Here is a 17,033-nt window from a genome sequence, read left to right on the forward strand (position 1 = left end):
CAATTTAGTCTTAATTAAACATTTATAATTTTATAACTAAAGTAGTAACAGAATATCTAAATAATGCATTTTCATATATATTAATAGGGGTGTAATTTGCAATTTACCTAAATATTTATCTATACAACTAATAAGATGATTCCCTTGTTTGAGTTTCATTATTTAGTATACCAAAGTACCCTCAAATTATGATATTTAGAAAGTTTAAGTAGTGGAGTTAGACATGTAAAATTACTAATTTAAAAACTCATAAATTTTAGATAATTAAAAAAAAATACCACTTTTTTACCATTGACGCTTCTCCCTCTCCACGTTACTTTAACAATTTTTTTTAGATAGTTTCAAATGGTTTTTTTCCCCTTCTCTCATGTTAGTCAAGTTCAAAATGTTACCACTTCTCATGGGATACTTACCCTTCCCCTTAATTTTGAAATTATTTCTCCTTAATTACTATCATAAAAATAAAAATCCTACCAAAATACATTTCTTTCTCCAAAACAAATAATATACTATTTTGAATACAATATTTTTTTAGCTAACAATTTTTTTAATTTAAAGATAACCTTTTATCCATATCCCTTAAAATTAGGCACTTCCATCTCTCCTTATTCCTTCTGAATGGCAAGTCAGTTGCCAAAATCAAATATAAATAAATATTTTTCTTCCTCCTATTTAATCTATAAAAAATAAAAATAAATAAGAACTCTCTTTCTCTCTCAAAGGAAGGAGTAGTCTTTTCCTACAAGGTAATTCTCTTAGTGTTGTTTCTTCTTTTCTTTTATTTATTTATTTATTGTTTTATTGCTATATGGTTTTAATTTATTTGCTAAAAAAATGGTAAGAAAAAGATTTGAAATAATAAACATTTTATTGTTGCCACACCTTTCGCCTTTATTTTGAACCAAAGTAGGTTGTAACTACTATATTTTAGTCGGTATAACTATTTTTAGGGTTATTGGAGCAATTGCAGTTGTTGTATATCTGGTTTTGTGGGGGCAAAAGTGAGGAACTAAGTACCAAATGAGATTGAAGTCAAAGTGTCAGACAATGACAAAGCTTCAAGGGATGGCACCATTTTCTTAACATATTTGTTTTGTTTTGTTTTTCTTTTCTTTTCTTTTTACCATGTGAATAGATTTTTTTTTTCATTCTTTTTTGCTTTTTTTTTTGGTAGAATTTCTGGTAAAAAAGTGTAATTATTTACTTTATTTTATTGCAATTGGTTTGTCCATGATTATAGGTTCTAGAATGAAAGGACATGGAAATAGGAGAGATAAAGTAGGATGATATTCCTATGAAAAATAAGGTCATGAGTCGATGCTTAATATTAGTAGGAGAATGTGTTAATACCCAATTGTGATTAATGAAAAAAAAGGCTAATATATATTTTATGGACGTGTTTATCCATATGAAATGAACATATTTATACATATAAATATATATACACACACAATAATTCATGTTTAGTTAGATCCATCATCAAACAAATAATGTTCAAGAATTCCTTTGTGACACAATAATTCAATATCTTTTGAAGAGTTAATGAGATAATCCATGAAGTTTACATAGTCAATGAAATAATAGAGATAATTATCACCATATTGCTATGATGTAATTATATTTTTGAAGTTGAAATTTGAGTGATTGTCTATTATCAATAGTAGGATTCGTATTTTCCCATTGTTGAACTTTATATGGAACAAGTTTTCTAATGACTTCTTAAACTTGACTTCAGCCTCCAAAAATTATGTGGCACAATGCATTAACTCACAGTTTTCCGTATTATGTGCAATTCTTGGGAAGGAAGGACATTTTTTTATGCACCATACCAAGTAGGGGTTTGGCTTACCTTTACTACTTTTTCAACTGGACATCTCATTGTGTTTTAAATATATAATAGCAATTGGTAGTGAGTTTTAATCTCCACCTTTTATTTAGTTAGTGGGTAATGTAGCAGTTTCTTATTAAAATAAAATGAGATTTCAGTTTAAAAAGTACTGAAAGTAAGCCATACCCAACAAGTAATTGCTCAATATTATAGAAGTAATTATCTGCAATTAATTCATAAATATAGTTCCCAAAACCAAAGAACTTCAGGGCAAGATGAATACTGTTATATTGCAGAGTAGGAACCTCATTCATTGTAAACAACTTAAATAGAACAAAGAATAGAAGTAGATTTTTTAATACAATAGATAGCCTTCTCAAGTTGTGTGGCACGCCACATTGAGTCACAGTTCTTTGTATTTTATACAGTTTTCGAGAATGAATGGCACATTTTTTTATGAAACACACCAAGTAGATTCTCAGTATTATCGATAGAATTACCAACAATTGATTCATGGATATTATTTTCAGAACTAGAACTTCAGAGCAAGATGAATAATTTTTTGTTGATAGGTAAGAATCTCGTTCATTTTGAACAATTTACAGAGAATAAAGAACAGCAGTTGATTTTCTAATAGCATTATATCATGTGCCAAGGTATGGCTCATCCATTTCATTTTAATAATTAAGTCACAATTACCTATAAGATTCTCCATCAATTAACAACTTCGACAACTTTGAGCTTGGGCTTTTATCGAAGATGCTTCATATTCACTTCTTATTAATCAAACTATCATACTTTGGCCCATCTAAAGATGAATTCTTGATTTTTTTTTCCCTAGGTCCACATGACTCTTTACATACAGTAGCTTATAGCTATATATATATATAGTAACTTAGAGTTCGTTTGGAATGTGGTGAAAATCTAAGCTTATTTAAGTTTTTTAGCTTATTTTTGATACGTTTTGGTACTATTTATGGGTCCTATTATACTATTCAGCTAGTTTTTAACTTTTTTTTTTTTCCTCATACTTTCAACAAAAAGTTTTCAATTTCAGCTAAATAAGTTGTTCCCAAATGTTTCCTTAGTTAAGTAGTCGGCAATAAATTGATTTTTCTCCTTATATTCTTTATATGTTAGAGGAATTGTATTATGTTTTTGTGGTTTGAATATGTCCACGTTGATGTATAAACATGAGTATGTTATATGTATGAACATGTCCACACTGGAAATAGTTTGGACGAGTGTACCAAGCAGCACCACAATGAAGGCAAAACCGAGTAGTCTTAGGACTACTTTTCTTCTTCAAAGGAAGTCTAGATGCAAACTTATACTCCTGCCTGAGAATAAAAATTTGATTTGGTGTGACCAACAACACCACAATGGTGACACATGGTTACAAACTCAGATTTTTTTTGTAACCTAGGATCTATGACTTGTACAAGTGTCATGTTATAATTAACAAGTAGATTAAGTTAGTCTGTTAGTAATAGCCGTTGGCAATGTAACAACTTTCTAGTAAGCTCTCTTACTTTATTCTCAATATATATAAACATAATAATAATCAATTTGATTAATTAATGAGAATTAAATATTTTCTCTTTGGTTTTTTATAAATATTCTACACCAAAGGGAGGTGACGAAGTATAAGAAATTGCAAAAAAAAAAAAAAAATCTTGAGAGTGCAATATCTCCCAATCCAAAGATGATATTCTCGAGCCATTTTTTCGTGACTTAGCTAACTAATTATATTTACGAGAGGGTGTTAACAATAAATTGTTCAAACCTAAAGCTTTGTCTATCATTGGAGTATATAAAAAAAAAATTGTCCTGATAGTTAATATCAAGAACCCAGCCGCAAGACTAGTCCAGGTACCGTGGAATTCAAATTTATTTTATCAAACTAGTCAATTCCTAGGGTGTGGTAGTGGTAAATACTGTGTTACCAATGACAATGTTAATAATCAAAGTAATTTTTTTATATATAAAACTGGCCATTTCTATTAGTTTGAGGGATTTTTTCCCTTCCAAAATGAAAAGTGAAGGAAATTTTATTGGAAAATGAAAATAACATAATTTTTTTTTACTGGCATATACAAAACGATGTTGTTTTAGCCATATTAAAAGTACGTCTTATTTATTTATTTATTTGAAGGGACACTTAATGAATAATTACATACACTAAAGGAAACAAATCCAAACGATACTTAATGTTAAGGGAACAAATTAAAAGTTTAACATTTTTAAGGGACAAAATTAAATTTATTGCCAATTGTAAGGGTGTAATTTGCAATTTTGTCATCGGATTCTATAGCTAAAGCAATTACAAAATTTTCAAACAATGCATTTTTAGACATATTACATGATAATTGTTATAAATATTAAAATAAAATGTTTATCCATACAAAATGAACATATATATATATATATATATATCCAATAATTCATGTTTATTTTGATCCATCATCAAATAAATGATGTTCAAGAATTTCTTTGTGACACAATAATTAAACATCTATTGGAGAGTTAATTGAGATAATCCAGTAAGATCACATAGTCAATGAAAAAATAAAGATCATTATCTAGACCATATTGCTCTAATGTAATTGTATTTCTAAATTTGGACTTTGAGTGATTATCTATTCTCCATAGTGGGATTTGCATTTTCCCATTGTTGAAGTTTATATTAAACAAGTTTTTCAATGACTTCTTGAACTTTACTCTAGCCTCCTAATTTTTTTTCGCACATTGCATTGACTCACACTTCTTTGTATTATGCTTAGTTCTTGGGAATGAAGGACACATTTTTATGCACCAGACCAAGTAGATGCTCAATATTATAAATTGAATTATCAACAATTGATTCATTGATATAATTTTCAAAGCCAAGGGACTTTAAAGCAAGATGAATAATGCTATATTTCTGGGTAAGAATCTCATTCATTGCAAACAACTTGTTGAGAACAAAGAACATAAGCTGATTTTATAATAATAGTTGATAGCCTCCTAAAGCTTTGTGGCACAATGCATTGGCTCGCAATTCTCTGTATTATATACAGTTCTTGGGAATGGAAGACACATTTTTTATGCTCCAGACCAAGTTTGTTTTTTAATACAAGATAAAAATTCTACTCTAGCATAATCTAAGTGTATATGTGTGTGAAGCTCTCTCCTGGAGACTGAAACTCCGGCCCTTACCTCCCACACTCCACAAGCACTTATACTTGTGGACTTGTGGAGTGACCATTGAACCAAGGGTGTGCGGTGGTTGCACCAAACCAAGTGAATGCTCAATATTATGGATTGAATTATCAACAATTGATTCATGATTATAATTTTCAAAATTAAAACTTCAAGTAAGATGAATAATGTTATATTTTTTGGTTGGATCCTCGTTCCTTATAAATAACTTATTAGGAAGAAAGAACATAAGTTGATTTTCTAATAACATTAGGTAACGTGTCAAGATACAGGGCATCCATTTCATTTTGAATTATGTGGCAGAGTGTGAGAGGTGAAGGAAAAAAGTTGTGGATTCACATTTAAGTGATAAACAATTACTCACAATATGCAATGTCAGAATTGTGACAAAATGTTGCAGAATAATTTGTGGTCAATCTTTGAGAAGTTATCAACAAGAAGAACAGAGATAGATTCCATTCCCACATGCTCAAACATCGCGTGTTTATCACTTGACCTCTCACACCATTTAAAAGCTCCACCACACCACTCCTCCATGGTCAAACAAAACATGACTTCCTCTTCCTCACTAGTCCTCCTCACCATCAGATAATAAAACAAAAGTCTTTAAAAATATTGTTAAGACAATATAGATTTCTTGGATTAAGATCTTTTGGGCTATTTAAGAATTTTTAGAGTTACTTTAAGAGTAGATTTCTAATTTGAGTAGGTTTTGAAACTCGGAGGGAGGTTGAAAAGCATCCAAAATTTTATGGTACTTTTTTATTTTTTATATTTTAGTGAAGAGTTAACGAATGCCATGAGAGTATTGATTTATAAAATATTTATAAAATTGTTTTATAGAAAAAGAAAAATGTAATTGAATTTGTAATAACTTCTTAGAGTATTCACATTGGGTCATGCAAATGTCATATGTTGGTTCAATTTAGCATCAAATCCCCAAAACCCCCTATTACTCGGTCTTGCAATTGCAAAAAAATTTGTAATTGTGCTATAGTGCCATCCTAAATGTATGATGGTACTGTAGCAAGCTTGAATAAGTATTAATTATATTTTATTATCTCTTTTCTCTCTCTATTTATTTCTTTTTTCTTTCTTTCTTTTCTTTCTCTTCGTCTTCCTTCTCTTCTCTCTCACTCTGATACTTGGTCTGCTCTATTCTCTCCTCAAACCTGAAACCCATTTTCTCAAACCCAAAATCTCGTGTGGTGGTGGTAGCGGCGGAGGTAGGCGTGGGCGTGGGTTGTAGTCTATGGTGGCTATGTGGGTTTTTGGTTGGTGGTTTTGGGGTGGTTTGTGATGGTGGGGTTGATCTAGGTTTGTAGTGTGAGTTGGTTTGGGTTTGTGGTGTGAGTTGGTTCGGTTTGTGATGGTTTGTGGTGTGAGTTGATCTAGGTTGTGTGGTGGTCTTTGAAGTGGTTTGGTGGTGTGGGTGTGGGGTTTTGATTTGTGTGGGAGTGGGCTTTGGGTTGGTGGGTGGCAGTGGCGTGGTGGATTTGGGTCATGGTAGGTTGTGGTGGCATAGGGGTTTTGGTTGTAGAGGTGCAGTGGTGGCATGGGTGTGGTTATGGATGGGTTTCGTGGTTGTGTGCCTCACGGTGGCGGTGGTGGGGGCTGTGATGGTGGATTTTGGTTCCAATGTGGTTATGTCTCTGGTTGTGGTGGCATAGGTGGGTTTCATGGTGGCAAAGGTGGGTTTTGATGGGTTTGATTTTCGGTGGGTTATAATTTGGATTTTTATTTGATTTTTTGTGTTGTTGTCGTGCTGGTTTTATGGGTTTATGCGTGGAGGTGGTGGTGGACTTTATGGGTTTTGTTCCTAGTGGTAGGGGTGGGTTTTTTTAACGGTGGTGTTGGATTTCTTGTGGCAGAGGTGGTGGTGATGAGTGTTGAATGAGAGAGACATTGAGGAAACGATAAAAAGATTGATGCGGGAGAAGGGGTGAGAGAGATTGGATTCTATTATTTTATTGGATAGTATATATTATTTTAATGAGTTGAATAGGAAAATAAAAATTGGGATATTAGGTGTGTTGTAAGATGATATGGTATAAATGATAAAGTAGCTTTTGAAATGGTAAAATGGAATTTTTTATGAAAACCAAATGTGAATGCTCTTAAAATTTTCAAAAAAGTTATATTAAAACTTTTCTAAAATGAACCATTAATAAATTTCCCAAGTACACTTGTGAACTAAAACTTAGAATCTCATGGTACTTTCAAATTGCAATCAGAGGAACAAAAGTACAAATTTAAAATCCCAACTTGATTTTTTTTTTTTTTTTGCGAAAATGAACTTTTGGTCCTTACATTTTTGGCCGATTCTCGATTTAGTTCCTAAATTGATTTCGCTCCTAGGTCAATCCTTAATTTCAAAAAATTGTTTATATTTTGGTCTCTGCCATCAACTCAGTAACAGAAAAATCTGAGGTAGCAAATAGAATACATTGTGTGCATAGTAAATGCTGACGTGGCTAATAAAATAATATTAAACAAATTTATTTGTCATTTTTTAAATGCCACATCAGCACTTAAAATGCCACGTCAATATTTAAATTAATAAAAAAATAAATTTGAAAAAAACCTTAAATCTAATACAATTAAAATTATTTCTTAAAAAAACAAAAATCATTATTGTATGGACACAATTCGCACCCAAACTCACAGTGAAAAAGGGATGGGCCCAAAAAGCCCAATATAATGAAATTTGTATAGAATGAGCTTGAAATTTAGGTTTTAGTGATGTTTAGAGAACAAAGATGATGGGCTCAATCACCACGTCACACTCAAGGGACTGTTTATATGAAAGAAATTTGTCCTCAGACATAAGCCGATGATGAATTCTATTATTTCTTTCAAAGATAGATTGCCACTAAGGATGGTGATGTATACAGTGTTATCTCTCTACTTTTTCTCTTCCTTTCTCTGAGCACCCTCCTCTTCCTTTTATATCACCTCCCACCCATGGATCAGATTCTTGATCCAGATACTTGTCCCATCTACCTCCCCTCAAGTCTTTGGAGGCAACTGTTAGGCTCCCCCTTGATGCTCAGACCTCACTTCCCCATTAATGTGGCTAGAGAAGCAGTTGCAGAGCATTCAATGCAGTGGCGATGATAGCAGTTTTATCTTAAATATCCCACCGTCCTTCTTCTTATCTTCTATGTATACCATGCTTACCCTTACCTATAAGATCTTCTAGAATAGTGTCTGTGGAGGTCAACCAGCCTTTCTTCTACCTCGGCTTTAGATAGCCAAGGACATATTCCTTCTCGGACCATTCTCTTAGATATGCTTGACCAAATATCACTTTTTTACCTTTTAGCATTACTTCGTGGGCTGACATTTACACATCCTCAGACCATTCAGTGTTCTCGGATTAGGCCTTTAGCCCAACACATACTCTTGGGCCAACCCAATACGTGTTCTTGGGCCCATTGACCCTACAATTATCTTTTTAATTCTTTTTTTTTTCTTTAATGTGTCAGTATTCAAATTTTTTAAAAAAACCCTAAGCAACTTTATCTATCTCTAATTCTCTCTCTCTCCCTCTCACTTTTTCTCTTCAGCCTCCATGGATGGAATCTCCCTCTAATCTCAAAATTCTCTCCACTGTAGCTCCATGGCTGGAGCTCACAAGGTTGGCCTTCTTCTCCACCACACATCCCTGACCTGACCTAAGCTTTCTCTAGTCTACAAATCTCATCTCTGCTCAAAACCTTACACCCGATCCCAACCAACATTGAGCAAATCAGGGGCTGATCTTCGAGGTTTTGATTATGGAGACCATGGGGTCTTGATGCGGAGAAAATAATGTGAAAATTTTGGAGTCTTGCCAGTGGGTGTTGTGAAAAATGGATCGGTGGTTGGTGGCTGTGGTGTCGTGAACTCCAAGCAGTGGTGGTTGTGGATTGGTTTGGTTTCGTTGGTTGTGGTGGGTTTGTTGTTGGTGTGGGTCGATTGGTTTGTTTGTTTTTAGTCTTCCTTTGGTCGGTCGAGTCCGTTGATGATTTTGGCTTGGGTTGATGATAGTGGGTTTTCTCTAAGATTGGTGGCTGTGGCGTTGTGAACCCCAGGCAATGGTGGTTGTTGATTGGTTTGGATTCGTTGGTTGTGGTGGGTTTGATGAATTTTTTGGGTTGGAGGTTTGATGATTTTTTTGGGTTGGTTTTTTAACGCGGGTTTGATGATTTTTTCATGTTGGAGGTTTCGGTGGAGGATAGAGATTTCGTATGAATTTTTGCATGTTTATTTGATAAGAAAAGAAAATAAATATCTTAGATTATTTTAATTTTCTAGGCAACTCGAAGAACATATTACCCATTGTTCTTTCGAAAATAATGAAAAGAAAAAAAAATTCAACGTTTGTTTTTTTAAAATATTATTAAATGATTTATTTTTAATTTTCTGACCTAATTTTTTTATTAATTTAAATGCTAATGTGGCATTTAAAAATCATAAATAAAAGTTTTTTAATATTATTTTATTAGCCACATATGCATACAGTATATTTCGTTTGCTACCTCATATTTTTCTGTAACTAACTTGAGAATGTGGACCAAAATAAAAATAATTTTTTAAAATTAGAAACTAACCTAGAGCGAAATCAATTTAAGAATCAAATGAAGAATCCACCCACAGACCAAAATTACATTTTCGACTTTTTATTTTTCGATTAGTTTTACAACGAAGACAACACTCCCAGTCTCCATAAACTAGAACCAGATTCTATCCCCACGCTACCGAACATCGCGTGTTTATTACTCGCACTGTCACACACCCTTTAAAAGCTCCATCATCGTAATCATCATCAAACAAGCAAAACATGACTACTTCTTCTTCTCCTTCTGCCTCACTGGTCCTCCTCATCCTCCTACTCTGCACCGCGTCGCACACGATCCCCACCCTATCCTCCGCCAACATAGAAGCCTATCCTTCAATCCCAGGAACCCAAACAACCACGGACCTTTCAAACAATGGCGAGCTTGATCTTGCACCGGTTCGCCGGGAAGTCTACGGCGGCGGCCGAATCATCGATATAAGCCACCGTTACACGCCGGACATGCCGTCGTGGGACTCGGTTGATGGGGTGGGTCAGTTTCTGTGGCTTCCGAAGAGCATCAAGAATGGCTCCCTCGCTAACAACTCGGAGATGAAGCTTCCCACTCATACGGGTACCCATGTTGATGCCCCGGGACACGTGTTCGACCACTACTTCGACGCTGGCTTCGATGTCGACACGCTCGACTTGGATGTGCTCAATGGTTCGTGTATTCTATTCTATTCTATTCACTGTTTTTGTTCTCTTTTGTTTTCTTGGAATTGTGTTCGATGTTGAATTATGTTCTTGTTTTGCTCATTGTGTTTGACCACTTTCTTATATTAAAAAAAAAAAAAAAAACTTTTAAGCCTAACTTTTTTTATGAATCAATTGCAATGGGGTCCATTTCAGCAGTTTGTTGTGTTCTAAGTTGTCAATGTTATGTCTAATTTACACAGTTATGAATTTATGATGTTCATATTCAGTGTTTTTTTTTTTTTTGGTGTAGTGTAGTGGTAGATTGAATTACTGGATGTTTTGACTAATCATGGTTTTTTTTTTTTTTTTTAAGCGTTGGAGTTTGTGGGGGAAAAGGTAGTGGAAGTTACCTTCAGTTGTTAGGTTGAAAAAGGGTTTCTTTTTGTTCTGCATTTTTTTTTTCGGTTGATTGATATTTTGGTTAAATTGCATGTTTGGTTCTCTACCGTTGACATTTGTTCTAAAATCGTCTTTTTTTTACTTTTAAAAAGTGTTTGGATTTAATTCCTATAATTTCAAAATTGTTTCATAAATCATCTAATGGCTGAAAAATGCTGACATGGAAGCTAGAATTCATGGCATGTCATAGGCTACAAATCATCAAAGTAATCATGTTTTCATGAATTGTGTTTGTTACATTAGGTCAATAGCATTTCCCATCCATAGATGATGGTAACAAATTTTTTTGAAACATAGGTCAAAGGCTGAGGACCAAATGTGCAATTTAACCTTTTTTGTATTAGTGTGTATTTTGGTGGTCAAAGCTCTTCTGTGTGATTTCTCTGCACTTTACCACTCTCTTGTTGGATACTATGGGCTTGTGTGCAATAATTTTGAATGCATGGTGGATTGGAGAGTGCCTGTTCCACTAAAAGGAAGGTAAGGTATTATGTGTTGACTTCTTCATGGGATGAGTTAAGCTTAAATGGGCAAAATGTATGTTGAATAGGGCATTCTTATATGGTTGAAGATAAAATTCGAGTTTCATGTTCTATTTTATGGTTTATGAAAACTGTTAAATTCATTTAAACAAATGTCAAATCTCCTACTGGTTTCTCTCCGACTGTCTTTTTATTGCAAAGAAGATATTTCCCTCCTTTGGAGAGCAGATTCTCTTTCTATGGATTGGTGCATCTGAAATGTGAATGTTAGATTTTTTTTAGCTTGATTTGAAACAGAAGGATATGTTTAGTTCATTGTTCCTATGAGACTGTTTTGGTAAAGTCTCCTTCCTGATTTCTCGAGAAATGCTTATTATAATCTGTTGTGCTTTCTTTTATTTTTTGATATGTTTTTGCTCTTCATACCTTGCGCATCTAAATGGGAATTTCTCCCATATTTTCTTGTGATGAAATGTAAGATTAATTTTAGATATATAGTAATTACATTTTATTGTTTTGATGAGATATTATTGGTGATGATCGGATTATATTTGTTTATTGCAATAGGTCAAGCATTGTTAGTTGATGTTCCAAGAGACAAGAACATAACTGGTATGTATTTCTAAAGAACCCTCTTTTTGTAACTTGTGATTAGCTTCTCCCTATGTTAAAAGGAAACTTTATTTGGAGGGGGGTGGAGGGTGCTGCTACAAAATTTTCAACATGCTACTTCATTTTTGTTGGGCAGCAACATTAAAATTCTGCTTTATGTGTCTATGATGAAATTAGATGCTGCATCAGTTGGTGTCGCCTGCAGGGGCAGAGCCCAGATTTGTTGCTTGGGGGGGGGGGGGGGGGGTGTTTTTAATAGAATTATATATATCTGTGTATGTGTGTGTTTGTGTAAGTGTTAGTAAAAAAATATCATGTTTTCTGAGAAAGGTGTAAATCAACACCATTTGAAGATTATTGATTTGATTTCTCTTGAGTTTCTTAATTCCATGTTTAATTTTTTGATAAATAACTTCTTAACATTATGATTTTTAGTTAGATATCTTTCTTTCATAAAACTTTGTATAAAGTTCAATAGTAATTTGTCATACAAAATTGAGAATTTTAAAGATTAAACTTTTATATTTAAAAATTGTATGAAAATTACCCTTTTATATTTAAAAGATCACTTTTGATTTCTTAAAGATTGGAACCCCTTCAATATTATAATTTAAAAAACACGTGTCCATTTATAAATAGACCCATGCGATTTAAGGCAGGTGCTTATTAGCCACAAGGCCCACTACAACAATTTTTTTTTTCAGCTACATGGAATGTTGTTATATTTTCCAAGTGATGAGAACATTTTGTGCGTTATATTTTCCTAAGTTTTGGATATATTTGGAGATAACAAAGTCTATTCCTTACAGCTGAAGTTATGAAATCCTTAAATATCCCCAGGGGAGTACGTCGTGTCCTTTTCAGAACTTTAAATACTGACAGGTAAGTTCAGAATTCCTACTGTATTGGAACTTTTTGTATTGATGACTTTATCTTATATTATGTTGTTTTCGAATTTATTAGTTGTCATTGGTGATACTTTTTTTGAGATGATCATTGGTGATACTTTTTTTGAGATGATCATTGGTGATACTGGTTTGCCTGAACTAATGCATTTGATGTTTAATTAAAAGAAGAACTATTGCATCTCTCATATTTTAAAAAGAAGTTGTTAAAGATTATTTCGTACTTAATTATGAAAGTAATAATTACGCATTTCGGTTTGTGCTAACACTTGTTGCAATTTCAGGAGGCTTATGTTTAAAAAGGAGTTCGACACAAGTTACGTGGGATTTATGAAAGATGGGGCACAATGGTTGGTAGACAACACAGACATCAAACTTGTTGGTAAGATAGGCCAATGCTCTGTATCCTCTTTTTGTTACTGTGTCTTCCAGTTGTGAATTTCACATTTCCTGCTAATTCAACAGATAATGCAAAACATTCTACAAAAAAAATTCTTTCTTGCAATGTGATAACCCTTATAAAATTCATTGAGAACTGATTCTGCAAATAGAGTTGTGTGTTTGGTTATTGCAAATCAAGAGGGCATTAGTGAATTTCAATTTCCTTTCTGTTCATGATATTTGCATTTCTGTGCTTTTGCTTGCCAATCTAGTGTTTGCACTGACACCTTTTTCTGCTATGTAATGTAGGAATTGATTACTTATCTGTTGCTGCCTATGATGATTTGATCCCATCTCATCTGGTCTTGCTGGAAGGCAGGGTAAGAAAATCTTTGTTTGATCTTCCATGTTTGACTTTTAGAAAATGTTTTGCTGATTTTACTTAGAATTTTAATTGAGTATAATATATATGGTGAGGATTCATTTTTCCAGCCACAAAAATTGAGATTTTTCTGTCCAACTGTATTTATAGTTGGGTATTTAATTGTTTGGGTTTATGATAGAGATTCTTGTGAGATTTCTGAGGTTGATTCTCTGTCTATGAATCTGAAGTAATGTTGTCCTGGTGATTGGGGTCAATATGACATAAGATCTGGTCTCAAGTAATGTTGTCATTCAATTGTGAATCATTAGTGTATATCAGGATTGGGTCATCGCTACCTCAGTTTGCTTTGTGTTTCTCAACTGTTAGTGCAGTGATGTTAACAGGAGCCAAATGCATCAGACTACTTCCCTACTACCCTTCTCCAATCATGAAAATCATCATTGTCCCAGACCCCAAAAACACCGTCATTAATTGGTTTAACCTCAACCTCATATTTTGGATGGAAAAGTTTTTGACTAGTAAGTTACAAACGCACTAGTGGGGTTTGAACCCACAACCTCACCTTCCATCCCATTATTATGGAAGGATGAAATGGCATTAGGACTATATATTATTGAGGGCTTCATCTCTTTATGTTCAGTATTTTGATTGCTTTTACTTTAATTACTTTTAGGTTATTTTCTAAGTATGTTGTATTTAAATTAAGAAAATAATCTAAAATATCATTAAAAAATTCTGTTAACAATTTTTTCAAGCAAAAACTGCCATCATCTTTCCAGCATTGGCTTTTTATATAACTTGGTCAAGAATTATATTCCCCTGTTGGCCATTGTAGAGATTGTTCTTTTAGTCATGCTCTCAATCAATGTCTTCTTCCCCCTTACTGTATTTGGCTAATAAGCATCTACCCGAAGGTTGATGCCTGGGATCTTGAATTGTGAGCAGCTGGTTCTGGTTTAATCTCAGACATGTTTGTTTTCCCACATTTATCTTCTTTTACATTAATGAGTGCAACGTCCCATTGGGAAAGCATCATTGATTAGTCTATAGGTGATCCAGATTGGGATTGAAATGCTACTATGTCTATGCCATGGCTTTAAAATATTAAGTAACAATTGAATTTTGTTGATTTTGGATTCATGTAGAAGTAGTAGGGTCAACACACGATGCTAATACTGCTTTAAAATTCAGGAAATCATCCTTGTGGAAGGCCTAAAGCTCGATGGTGTCCAGCCAGGAATATACTCTGTCCATTGCTTACCTCTTAGGTTGCTTGGTGCTGAGGGATCACCAATAAGATGCATTCTCATCAAATAAATAATAGTTTCCTTGTAAGTGTATATTACTGAAAGTGATCTATCTTATGCAATAATTTTCCTCGTTTAATCTGAAACCTGTTTTCTTATTGGTTTTAGTGGTATACTCATGCATATTGGTTAAATTGTTACAGGAACAATGTTAGCCTAAGAAGGCGAGTGGAATCAGAATGTAGAGATGGGTTTTCTTGTGCTAAATTAGAGCAGGAGGGATATGATGTAGTAGCATATGGTAAACATTTGACTCGGCAAATGTTATAAATTGGTTGGGCCTTTGGACTTTTTGTACAGGTAATAAAACTATTATTCCTAGTTTTTGTATACTCAACAAAAAAGAACCATCAAAAGGAAAACTCAAATACACACCTACATTGTTTAACATGCCCATCAAAATATACCCATCACTTAGAATAATCATTTGGACTGAGTGGTGAATAGAGGGGTCAAACCTTAAAATGTTGCATGCTAGGAATTTCTGGCCTATTATTGGTAGGAGAAGATGATAATCCCTTATTTATTGCAATCAGTTTATACTTTATAGCAATAACAGCGGCTATTCATGAAGCAGAGTCTAGGACAAGGTCATGTACTAATAGGGGCAGTATTCTTACTTTTGAATTTCATTGTGCCTTTCCTAGTTCAATAAATCGGAGATAAATGTGAACCAGAAAAATAAATAGTTTCAGTAGGCTGTAGCTAGCATATTATGGCTATATCCCTCATTGATTTCAAGCATAATGGTACGTAACGTTGAGTTGAATGTCTTTGAAGTTTGAACAATGAAAGATCAGGCTGTGAGCATACAGAACAGCTTATAAATTATTCTTATAAAAAAAAAAAACGGCTTATAGAGTATAATAAATTGTCCAAAACAAAAACACAACTCCTAATTAATAAAAAAGCAATGAGGAAACCAATCATGTACTAGCTCTTGCACCATAATGGAAAGAAAAGAAAAGAATGGGAGAAAGTTTTAATTACACATTTAGTCTCCATGTTTTAAAATGGTTCTCATCTTTTGAAATGCTTCATTTTAGTTATTATACCTTTAAGATTGTGTCAAAAAATTCTTACCATAACATGTGCTTTAATTTTCTCAATCTCTAAACAGATATAAAGAAGCAAACAAAGTTTTTTTAATCACCAATCTCTTCTCTCATTTGTTGTTATCAATGTATAATTTCAAAATCAAAGCAATATTTAATGTCTCAATGATATTGATATGGTCCAAGTGGCCTTTCCTTATGTGGGTTTCTTCTTTCCCTTTGGACTCCCATAAGGTGGATTTTGGGCTACCTAGCTAGTGAGTAGTGAGGTGATGAATCTTGGGTTTTTACAGACAAAGTTTGGACCATGCCATGTAGTCTTGTGATTGGAGGAAATATCGGGTCCAATTGGCTTTCTTTGGCTTGATTGGCTCTCTAAGGGAATTTTTTAACTTTTGGTTTGGTGGGTTTTCTTGCCCATTTCGTGTAGTGGTGTATATGGATATGGGACCAAATGAAAGATGAGAAAGACGTCTTGGGCAAAGTCCAACCCATGAAGTGTAAGGAATGGTTTTATTGAGCCATTTCTTATTTTCTTATTTTTGGCCTTTTGCTTATTGGGCAAATAATACCCAATGAGACTAGGCCATGCAAATTGTAAAAAATATGTCACCAAACAGGCAAACATTTAGCCCCTCTAAGTCTTGTGCGGGACCACTACTACCATTACATATTGTCATTTTAATAGTTGTGAAATTTGTTTTGATGTTAGACTCACTATCTAATACACTGTTCTATATGATAAAAATGTAGCCATTTGTTGTGGATGTTGGTTATCAAGCTAAGCTATATTAATTCTTCTCCTCTTCTCCGGTATCATTCTTGTTTTAGCAAATTTGCGTATATGGCAATTGCTTACGAAATCATTAAATGTGTAATGAAAGGCACAAAAAAGGGCAATATTAAATTTCATATGGTAGAATATTTACAAAAAAAATGTTTTTTTAACAACTACTTGATAGATTCTCACCCGAATTCATCCAATGTGCCTGATATGTCACCCTAAGAAAAACAATATACAAAATAATAGGAGGAAGAGAGGGCACCACTTAGAACACATACACTAAAATAACGAGTCAAACTCGATAACCACAAAAAAAAAAAGACAAATCAATATATATCATTCCTATTCTTTAAAAAAGAGTCATTAATTAGAGAAAATACTTAAACACCCATCAC

The 17,033-nt window shown here is 33.5% G+C and overlaps 1 protein-coding gene across 1 annotated transcript; it reads left to right on the top strand.

Moving 5' to 3' along the window:
- Positions 1 to 9,626: 9,626 nt before the first annotated feature.
- On the top strand, positions 9,627 to 15,187 carry LOC142644637 (cyclase-like protein 2). The gene is made up of 7 exons (XM_075819213.1): positions 9,627 to 10,293; positions 11,777 to 11,821; positions 12,631 to 12,703; positions 13,011 to 13,108; positions 13,417 to 13,487; positions 14,684 to 14,823; positions 14,943 to 15,187. The coding sequence occupies exons 1-6, from the start codon at positions 9,855 to 9,857 to the stop codon at positions 14,807 to 14,809; spliced, it is 852 nt and encodes a 283-aa protein (XP_075675328.1). The 5' UTR covers positions 9,627 to 9,854; the 3' UTR covers positions 14,810 to 14,823; positions 14,943 to 15,187.
- The last annotated feature ends 1,846 nt before the right edge of the window (positions 15,188 to 17,033 follow it).

This window comes from Castanea sativa, chromosome 7 (assembly GCF_040712315.1).
Source record: "Castanea sativa cultivar Marrone di Chiusa Pesio chromosome 7, ASM4071231v1".
Lineage (NCBI taxonomy): Eukaryota > Viridiplantae > Streptophyta > Magnoliopsida > Fagales > Fagaceae > Castanea > Castanea sativa.